At 45.1% G+C, this 10,665-nt stretch overlaps 1 protein-coding gene across 3 annotated transcripts in view; it reads left to right on the plus strand.

Annotated features, from left to right (window-relative positions):
* The first annotated feature begins 529 nt into the window (after positions 1-529).
* The window catches only part of zswim8 (zinc finger, SWIM-type containing 8), a 192,035-nt gene continuing 181,899 nt past the window's right edge, over positions 530-10,665 (plus strand). Inside the window, exons 1-2 of one of the 3 annotated variants that reach the window (XM_087982387.1) lie at positions 530-545; positions 1,336-2,003. In XM_087982387.1, coding sequence (XP_087838513.1) covers positions 1,826-2,003 — 178 coding nt within the window. In that variant the 5' untranslated portion in view covers positions 530-545; positions 1,336-1,825. Of the gene's footprint in view, positions 546-620; positions 754-784; positions 836-1,335; positions 2,004-10,665 lie in introns of those variants that run through there. The other 2 variants (XM_043679075.2, XM_087982386.1) reach the window with 2 other exon arrangements.

Below are 10,665 nucleotides of genomic sequence, written 5' to 3' on the forward strand. Positions count from 1 at the left end.
AGGAGCTGTGGTGGAGGGTAGATTTGCAACATGGGTATACGAATAGGAAGGGTTTGGAGGGAAACGGACCAGGTTATGGCAGGTGGGACGAGATTGGGGTGGGATATCTGGTCAGCATGGACGGGTTGGACCGAAGGGTCTGTTTCCGCGCTGTACATCTCTATGACTCTATGTGGTCACCTCTAACCATGAACCACTCAGCTCATGACAAGATTGGGGAAGTGGGTGGGGGCATAGCATTGGCTTTCCCCTAGCTAATTTTTTTTTTGTTGTGTTGTAAAGCAGGCTTCAGTAAGAAATGAGACGTGACTGGGGGGGGGGGTGGGGGTGTCCTTTATTTTTTTCTCTTTCTGCTCCCTCCCACTTTTGCAAGGCTGCATTACTTAGAGAGAGAGAGAGAGGGAAAGCGTGCTGTCAAAAGTGTCCAAACGTCAGACTCTCATTTCCTTTTACGTATAGGAAGTACCCGGGTTAGAGGTCGTTTATATATATACACACATACATACAATCTTAGCCAAGAGAAAGGAAGATCAGGATCTAAAGAGGTTGGTGAGGGGTGTTTTTATTTTGTCTGTATGCTGCTGCGTTACTCCATTGCCTTTGCAACAAAGGGCTGACAGGACACACACACACACACAGAAGGGGCTGATCAATTTCAGAGCCATTCAATTCTCAGCCTGTGCAAAAGAGAGAGAGAGAGAGAGAAATCATGTGATGGAAACGGAAGTAGCCAACAGCTGATGACTGACCCAGGTGAAGTATCCATGTTTAGAGAGGACACTCAGAGAGAGAGAGAGAGAGAGAAGGGGGGTGTTCTCAAACAATAACAGAAACTGTGAGAAACAGCTCCCGGCTCTCCGCGTTTTGGTGATTCCTATTGTCACCGTCGGGGATTTTTATTTTAAATTTTGCTTCGTAATTGTTTCCGTGTGTCAACTTTCTTTTTGTGTGTGTGCCTGCCCCTGTTCTCTCTGGCAGAGGGGAGAGGGGATCTGGCTGGGTTTGAAGTTTGCTACATGAAAGGGGGGGGGGGGGTTCCCCCGTTCTATTTGCAGCTGAAATTGACACATTTGTTGCCAGCGCCCTTATTGTTGCCATTTCATGGGAAGGGGGTGGGATTCCCCTTCCCTCTCTGTGTCTGTCTCTGTGTCTCTGTATCTCTCTCTCTTTTCCAAACCACATTCACTGGCCAAGGACAATTTTGCCCAGAAGGAGAGAGGCAACAGCAAAATTTCAGGCTCTGTGCATGCCCTCACTCTAACCATATTTCCCCTTGGGGGAGGGGGAGAAAATACGAGTTATTTTATTTTGAAATCTACCCTTTTGTTGTTTCAGGTTTCCGAGGATTGACTGGAGGTGACTTTTGTATCTCTCTTCTCTTCCCCAACTCCACCACCCCCCTCCCCAACCAACATTCTTCAGCCGAGAGAGAGTGTGCATGTAAAGGGAACAAAAGGGACACCAAAGTGATTGCTGTCCTTAGCCACAACATCAAAAAAAAAAGGATCTGTCTCCTGAAGGATGTTTTAAATTCTCTTTGGAGGTTTTTTTTTATTTCGGTGGGAAATTTGGAATGCAGAATTTGTTTGACTCGTTTATCCAAAGGGTTGGAGACCCGAATGAATGACAAGAGGCCATTTCCACTTAAAGGGGACACCAGGGCTGTTTCGGAAATCGACTTAAATGTGAGGAAGTTGAGTCAATTAGAAGGCCCCTGAACCCAAGGAATTGTGTACAAGTCTATTGTTCCTAAGTGCCTGCGAGCTTGGATTCCTTTACACACCTTGACTGCTTTCTTTGGATCATTCCTGCCGCTGTCAATGTGATGGAACTAATGTTTGCAGAGTGGGAGGATGGCGAGAGATTTTCCTTTGAAGACAGTGACCGGTTTGAGGAGGATTCTCTCTGCTCCTTCATATCTGAGGCAGAGAGCTTGTGTCAGAACTGGCGAGGGTGGAGGAAGCAGTCTGCTGGCCCCAATTCACCAACTGTTAAGATCAAAGGTGAGCCATTGTTGCGTTTTTCCAATCAAGTGTCCTTGGCAGCTCTTATTTTCCTTGTACTATTTCACTATCTTTAACTTAACCTAAGTTTTTTTTTTAGCAAGGCTCAAAACAGATGCAGTATTTCGGTGTAAACACCCCTCTGGCCCCAACTCTCTCACAATGCAGTCCCTGCTGTCTGCACAAACTTTTACACAGAACATCATCTTGATAACCTTGTTTTAATGTGGAACTAGCCTTCTGAGCAGGATCCAGAACAGAACAGGGAGGGTCTAAACTTGATTAAAGCATGCCTTTGTAACTGGTACATCTCCTGTTTCAGCCATAAAAAGACTGATATTCAATGCTGGATTGTAATAATAACTGTGTAACTGGTTGATTTTTGCTTTGGGGAAATGTGAATGTTTGGGACATTGGGACTCTGAGAGTCCATTTTGACTGGAGTACTGTTTTGAGGCCCGTGCTGTAACAGTCCAATGTTTGCATGTGTTCCTGCGACGTGTCCGTTACCATGCATTTATGGATTTCTCCAGAGAACATTATTGCAACATTTCCTGGATAACTGCCATTTTTAGTGCCATGCAGGATTACACCAGGGGCAAATTCATTTGTAGACTCTTAATGTTTCTTCATATTCGCTGTTGAAAGCTGTGTATATATTGAATTGGATAAGTCGTTGCGTGGCTTTTGTTAGTGATAAGTTTTTTTTGCCCTGTGAAGTGGATTCTCTTTCCATTCCATCAGCATACAAACCTACATTGTGCTTTGCTACCATTTGTCTATAGCCCACTTTAATGTTCTCCTAACCAGCCCAATTACCGCCACCTACCACCACCTCACCCACCTTTTTCATCAATCTGAAGGTATGCGCATCTTCTGGATCACACCAAGTCCCATGCTTCCACTTATCTTGCTGCCAGATCTGACAATGCTTCAGTTATACAACGCTCATGTTCAAGATGCTCCATCCAGGCCCTTGTCTCTTTGTATCTCTGTAACCTGAGATACACATTCCTGATTTTTATAATTTAGTACACCTCCTTAAATCTCTGTCTTCCTTTCTTAAAACACTCCATTAAACTCTTTGTCCAGCACCTGCCTGTTTGTGTCACACTTTGTCAATGTACCTGTGACATGCCTCGAGATGGAATTGCTCCATTAAAGGCAAGGCAATGGCCTAGTGGTATTATCGTCGGACTGTTAATCCAGAGACCCAGGTAATGTTCAGGGGACCTGGGTTCAAATCCTGCTACGGCAGATTTTGGAATTTGAATTCAATAAGTATCTGGAATTAAGAGTCTAATGATGACCATAAATCCATTGCCAATTGTCAGGGAAACCCATCTGGGTTCACTGATGTCCTTGAGAGGAGGAAACTGCCATCCTTACCTGAACTGGCCTACATGTGACTCCAGACACACAGTAATGTGATTGACTCTTAACTACCCTCTGGGCAATCGGGGGTGGGCATTAAATGCTGCATAACCAGCGACACCCTCCTCCTGTGCTTGAATAAAGAAAGCAAAATGAGAATGTTGGGGGGGATACCTGATGTCTTTGTAACCAAAGCCAAATTGTGTCTTTCCTTGCTGGACAGCTACCCTGAGCCAGAAATGATTTTGACGTAGGAGGATAATGTTTGAGGGTAATGCAGAGGTGGATGCAGGAGTGAATATAGAAACAAAAGGCTGGGCTGGATTCTTCCAGTGGATGGTTGGACTGCTTTGTCACCTGAATAGCAACCAGATTGGAGATATCTTTAAAAAGCGTGTGTAGATTGACAGTACCTGTGCACAAAGTTATTCCAGGCAGATTTTGCTTCTTGGAAATATCTGGGCTAAACTGTTGCAGGAAGTTGGGATTTATTAATTATATGGTTCCTGCATAATTTGAATCCTGTCATGTTTAAGTGAGTGCTTAGATAGCATGTTTGGGAGACAGGGTCTTTACTACTTGATATATGAAAGTTGGGTATTGAGAATAGTTGTCTTTTTTTTCTGTCCCCTAGCTGTTGTATTATAGAGACAGAGCATCAGAGCAACATAACATTACAACCTGTGTTATAAATGATTGTGAAAACAGAACTGCGAATGTTGTCATAGGGTCATAGAGATGTACAGCATGGAAACAGACCCTTCGGTCCAACCCGTCCATGCCGACCAGATATCCCAACCCAATCTAGCCCCACCTGCCAGCACCCGGCTCATATCCCACCAAACCCTTCCTATTCATATACCCATCCAAATGCCTTTTAAATGTTGCAATTGAACCAGCCTCCACCATTCCCACTGGCAGCTCATTCCATACACGTACCACCCTCTGCGTGAAAAAGTTGCCCCTTAGGTCTCTTTTATATCTTTCCCCTTTCACCCTAAACCTATGCCCTCTAGTTCTGGACTCCCCCACCCCAGGAAAAAGACTTTGCCTATTTACCTTATTCATGCACCTCATAATTTTGTAAACCTCTATAAGTCACCCCTCAGCCTCCGACGCTCCAGGGAAAACAGCCCCAGCCTGTTCAGCCTCTCCCTGTAGCTCAGATCCTCCAACCCTAGCAACATCCTTGTAAATCTTTTCTGAACCCTTTCAAGTTTCACAACATCTTTCCGATAGGAAGGAGACCAGAATTGCACGCAATATTCCAACAGTGGCCTAACCAATGTCCTGTAGCCGCAACATGACCTCCCAACTCCTGTACTCAATACTCTGGCCAATAAAGGAAAGCATAACAAATGCCGCCTTCACTATCCTATCTACCTGCGACTCCACTTTCAAGGAGCTATGAACCTGCACTCCAAGGTCTCTTTGTTCAGCAACACTCCCTCGGACCTTACCATTAAGTGTATAAGTCCTGCTAAGATTTGCTTTCCCAAAATGCAGCACCTTGCATTTATCTGAATTAAACTCCATCTGCCACTTCTCAGCCCATTGGCCCATCTGGTTAAGATCCTGTTGTAATCTGAGGTAACCCTCTTCGCTGTCCTCCAAACCTCCAATTTTGTCGATCGGACGCTAAAAATGGAAATTGCTGGAAAAGCTCAGCAGGTCTGCCAGCATCCATGGAGAGAAATCAAGAGTTAACGTTTCAGATCCAGTGACCCTTGGGGTCCAGTGAACTGAATTCTGAGGAAGGGTCATTGGATTCGAAACATTAACTCTGATTTCTCTCCACAGCTGCTGCCAGACCTGCTGGGTTTTTCCAACAAATTTCTGTTTTGATATTCATAATTATGTTTTATTTTTCTCTTTTTTCTTCCTTTCTCGCTTTCTCTTGTCCGAACGGAGTCAAAGCTATCACTAAGAAGTATCTGATAGAGTATAAACAATTTTTGATGAAATCAAAATTGACTCCTTCTAAAACGTTGCATTTCTCTGTGCACATTATTGAAGGAGCACTAGGTCTTATTGCTTGTTTGGCTGAAATTTTGTTTGTGAACTATACCAATGCAATGATATTTGACACTGGAGAAATAAATGTAGTTAATAGTTTTACTCATTTTATAAAATGAATTGAGGCTACAGAAATTGTGGTGCTTCAAAGTAGTGTAAGCATATCCTTTTAATTATACATAAAGGTTCTGTGTTGCTGATTTTAAACTATTTCAAAGCAGTTTTGTTTAAATTGAAAACTGTTATGTCAGAGGCACGTAGTTCACTCGAGGTCATAGAATTTGTGTCTGTAAAGATTTAATCTCAAGTCATGCAGTAGAGGGTGACTGAGAAAGGAATGGCTGACGCCTACAAAGACTAAGACCATTTGTTGTAATTCTAGAGAACATTGTAGGGCTCAGAATTGCTATTGGGCCAATCTGGTGTATTATCAACAAGTTACTATCGAAAGAGAAACAATTGAAACTTGACGGTGATACTTTAATTCATCACCATTTTGAATTTTCCTGAATCTTAGTGACGCGAATGTAATTATGTATATTTCATCCAGACTTTAGCAGTTTTGATGTCGTATAAGTGGACTGGGGTGAGTCCTTGTGATACTATCTCTACCTCTGGGCCCGGAGGCCAGGTTGATGAAAAAGTATCTGGAAATGGAGTGGGAGACTCTCTTTAACTTGTGGCAGTGGTTAGTTTGTTTACTGGGGAGGGGGGGGTTGCTCTAGATTTAGATTTAAGATTTGCAAAGTGAAGATGGGAGGAAATCTCACCTGCTGCGTTTAAGTTTAACATCAGAGCTCTGAAAGAGAAGTGAGTTCTCCTCCATGCTGTCAGGTCTGAGATGCCCAGGTTATTTCTATCCATCTGGTGCATTATCATCTGAAGTCAGTGAGAATGAGTAATATGGGTTCACATTAAGTCTGCTTAGGTACGAATGTGGCATTCAGAACGAAATAGATTAATGGTTGCAACAAAAACAGAAATTGCTGGAAGAGCTCAGCAAGTCTGGCAGCATCCATGGAGAGAAAGCAGAGTTAACATTTCGGACCCAGAGACTCTCCTTCACTTTTTGATTGAATGGCTGAGCAATCTTGAAGGGCCGAATGGCCAGCGTCTCTTAATGTTTGTATGTAATTGGCCTTTTTAAAGTACGCATTTGATCTGCGCTGATGCATTTACACGATGAGTTCTGTTTGTCAAATTCATGTCAAACATTTTAGGAATGTGGAGATTCTATTTGGCGGAGAGTGAGAGAGAGCAATGGAGTATCGCCCTAAGGGGAAAACCAGAGAAATGCTTGAAACAGAGGAAGGTGTAGGTTCAGGAGGGAGCGGGGCGGCGGGATTAGCTGTGCATTGCAATCAGCTTCCAAAGGCACACTGCAGCGAGTCAGTACTACCTGTGTTGTAAGCAAATTGCAAGGGGGTTACAGAAAGTCAGGTGAGTGGAGCAGAAGTCTGAGTATAAAGTGAGCTTGTCCATCGTGGGAGCAGAGTAGTACTTATTATTTAAATGCAGAGATACATGCAGAACCGTGAGGTGCAGAGGGTAATGGGTTTCCTGCACACGAATCTGAAAAAGTTAGTGTGTGCAGCAACAGCAAGTTAATTTGGAAGGCAAATGAAATGTTGTTTTTTATTGGGATAAGGGGATGGAGTAAAGAAAAAATAAGCAAGTGTTGTTACCTCTGTAGAGGATCTTAATGTCCAGACCAGTTGTGCAGTTTTAGTCCCTTACTTAAGCAAGGATATGCTTGTAATTCCGAGGAAACTGACTTGACTCATTCCTGGAACGGAAGGGGCTGTCCAGAAAGGAAAGGCCGATTTGAGTCTGTGCATGTTGGAGCTTAGAAGAAGGAGAGGTAATTTTATTTAAATATATTGTCAAGTCCCTCGAAATAATATATTTCCTTGAATCTAGAACTGGGTGATAGGGCAGTTCAAAAAGAAAAGGATCACAAACTCGAAATGGAGATGAGGAGCTTCTTGTTTCGACGGAGTTTAGGGGTGATGTCATTAGATTTTGGGATGCTCTTCTCAAGAGTAGACCTTGAATATATTCAAGGCTGCGTTAGACAGATTTTTGATCCATGAGGGATCAAAAGTTATTAGAGGCAACAGGGAATAAAGTAGCAACACTGGCTCAGTGGTTGGTACTGCTGCCTCACAGCACCAGGGACCCAGCCTCGGGCGACTGTCTGTGTGGAGTTTGCACATTATCCCCGTGTCTGCGTGGGTTTCCTCTGGGTGCTCTGGTTTCCTCCCACAGTCCAAAGATGTGCAGGTCCGGTGGACTGGCCATGGGACATTGCGCACAGTGTCTGGAGCTGTGTAGGTTAGATGCATTGGTCAGCAGGAAATGGAGAGCAATAGGGTAAGAGAATGGGTCTGAGTGGATTACTCTTCGGAGCATCGGTGTGGCCTTGTTGCACTGAAGAGCCTGTTTCCACACTGTAGGGATTCTATGAAAGTGAGTTAAGGCCACATTCCGATTAGCCATGTTTTTCTAGCAGAACGGGCTCGAAGGGCAAATGGTCTACTTGTGGTCCAACCCCTTCTAATCTTACAATCATCTGCTGTTGTGCTGGGACTGACAGCGTGGAAGATTGTTTGCACCTTCTGTTGCTTGGTTAAGTGTCAGTGAGTTCAGGAAGGCGATGTTTTGTGGGAGAACTTCTAGACTAGGTTTGCAATGTACTAAGGTTAACTTTTAGCATAACGGCAGTTTCCCTAATGACTCAGCGGTTTGCACCGGGAGTAGCTGAGTCACGCTGATCCAGGACTGTTTCAGGTGTAATCTCTTGCAGACGTGATGCGATCTGATCTCTCCAAGGGTTCTGTCAGGGTGCTCTACTGGGTCTTGCCAACTTACAATTCTGTACCCTTTCTGCTGGACCCCCAATCGTGGCACTCTTGTGAAAATATGCGGGACTGCCCCCCACCCCCCCGCCTCCCCCCACACCTCTCCCCTTTTGTGTCCAGGTCAAGTATTGATCTCTCAACCAAAGAGACTGAAACTGATTACCTCATCGCTATTGCTTGCTGTTTGTGGGATCTGGCTGTGCACAAATTTAGCTGGGGTGTTTCCTTTGTCAGTGATGCTTTAAACCTTTTTGTTTGGTTCAAGTATCTCACTTTCAAATGGATTAGTAATCATTCATTAGCCACCATCATTCAAATTGTAATCCTATATAATACTCAAGAGCTGGGCCAAACGTTGTTTAAAGAACTTGTCTTTGAGTTTAGGAATTTACCAAACGTTGTTAAAGAACCTATCTTTGAGTTTAGGAATTTAAGTGAAATTTATGGAATTTGCCTCTTTTTAATAAGGTGGGTGGTCAGTCTACATTGGGGAGACTGGATGCCTTCTATCAGAGCGCTTTAGGGAACATCTCCGGGACACTCGCACCAATCAACCACACCGCCCCGTGGCCCAAGATTTCAACTCCCCCTCCCACTCTGCCGAGGACATGGAGGTTTTGGACCTCCTTCACCGCCGCTCCCTCACCACCAGATGCCTGGAGGAAGAACGCCTCATCTTCCGCCTCGGAACACTTCAACCTCAGGGCATCAATGTGGACTTCAACAGTTTCTTCATTTCCCCTTCCCCCACCTCACCCTAGTTCCAAACTTCCAGCTCAGCACTGTCCCCATGACTTGTCCGGATTTGTCCTACCCACCTATCTCCTTTTCCACCTATCCACTCCACCCTCTTTCTCCCCACCCACCCCCGACCTATCACCTTCATCCCCTCCCCCACTGCTCTATTGTACTCTATGCTACTTTCTCCCCACCCCCACCCTCCTCTCACTTATCTCTCCACCCTTCAGGTTCTGTATTCCTGATGAAGGGCTTTTGCCCGAAACGTCAATTTTACTGCTCCTCGGATGCTGCCTGAACTGCTATGCTTTTCCTGTACCACTCTAATCTAGATTCTGGTTTCCAGCATCTGCAGTCATTGTTTTTACCTAGTTCTACCTTTGTAACAGTAGGAATTAGCTGGTGATGTTCATGTAGCTCCCAGAGCTTCACTGTGCCCACTCCCTCGGTGAGACGGGTCAGCCCTTCGTATGTCTCACGGCTCGTACCAAATCCGTCTCGCGCTGTCTGTCTTTTACTTGATACTTTCACGCTTTCTCTTGCCACCCTCCCCTGAAAGGTTTCTCCAGCCCACAGTTTGAACTGTCCTGCGTTGCAACGGTGAGTCCAATTCGAGAGAATGGGGGAGTTGGTTAGCTGAGTTGGCTGGACGGCTGGTTTGCGATGCAGAGTGACGCCAACAACGTGGGTTCAATTTCCCTTCACTACCTGAGGTCAGCACGAAGGACTCGCCTTCTCCACCTCTCCCCTCACCTGAGGTGCGGCAAACCCCAACAGTCATCTCTAAGAGAGTAGCCCTAGGGTCCAATAAGACAATGGCAACTTTACCTTTTTTGCACTTCTAGTGTTCCATTGGCTAGAATCATAGAATACAATCCCTACAGTGTGGAAGCAAGCCATTCGGCCAGTCAAGTCCACACAAACCCTCCAAAGAGCATCCCCATCTGAGAGGCAAGTGGCATTAGTGTCTTTGATGGCGAGGTCAATATTCCTGAAGAAGGGCTAATGCCCGAAACGTCGATTCTCCTGTTCCCTAGATGCTGCCTGACCTGCTGCGCTTTTCCAGCAACACATTTCCATCTCTGATCTCCAGCATCTGCAGACCTCACTTTCTCCTTCAGGTCAATATTTACCCATGGTGAAAGTGAGGACTGCAGATGCTGGAGATAAGAGCCAAGAGTGTGGGGCTGGAAAAGCACAGCAGGTCAGGCAGTATCTGAGGAGCAGGAAAATCGATGTTTTGGGCAAAAGCCCTTCATTGGGAATTTTTACCTATTACCCATCCCTAATTGGCTTTGACTGTTTCAGCCAACCAGCAACCATATTACCATGAGTCTGGAGTCACATGTGGGCCAGACCAGGTAAGGATGGCATATTTCCTTCCTAAAGGACATTAGTTTTATAATTACCATAGAATCCCTACAGCGTGGAAACAATTCCACACCAACCCTCTGTAGAGAATCCCACCCAGACCTTGAAACCCTGCATTATTCCCATGGCTGATGCATCTAATTTACACGTCCCTGAACGCAATTTTTCTTGGCCAATCCACCTGACCTGCACATCTTTGGACTGCAGGAGGAAACTGGAGCACCCGGAGGAAACCCACGCAGACACCGGGAGAATGTGTAAACTCCACACGGACAGTCACCTGAGGGTGGAATCGAACCCAG

This window comes from Chiloscyllium plagiosum, unplaced genomic scaffold (assembly GCF_037043375.1).
Source record: "Chiloscyllium plagiosum isolate Xiang-an unplaced genomic scaffold, Cpla_swu_hap1 HiC_scaffold_43, whole genome shotgun sequence".
NCBI lineage: Eukaryota > Metazoa > Chordata > Chondrichthyes > Orectolobiformes > Hemiscylliidae > Chiloscyllium > Chiloscyllium plagiosum.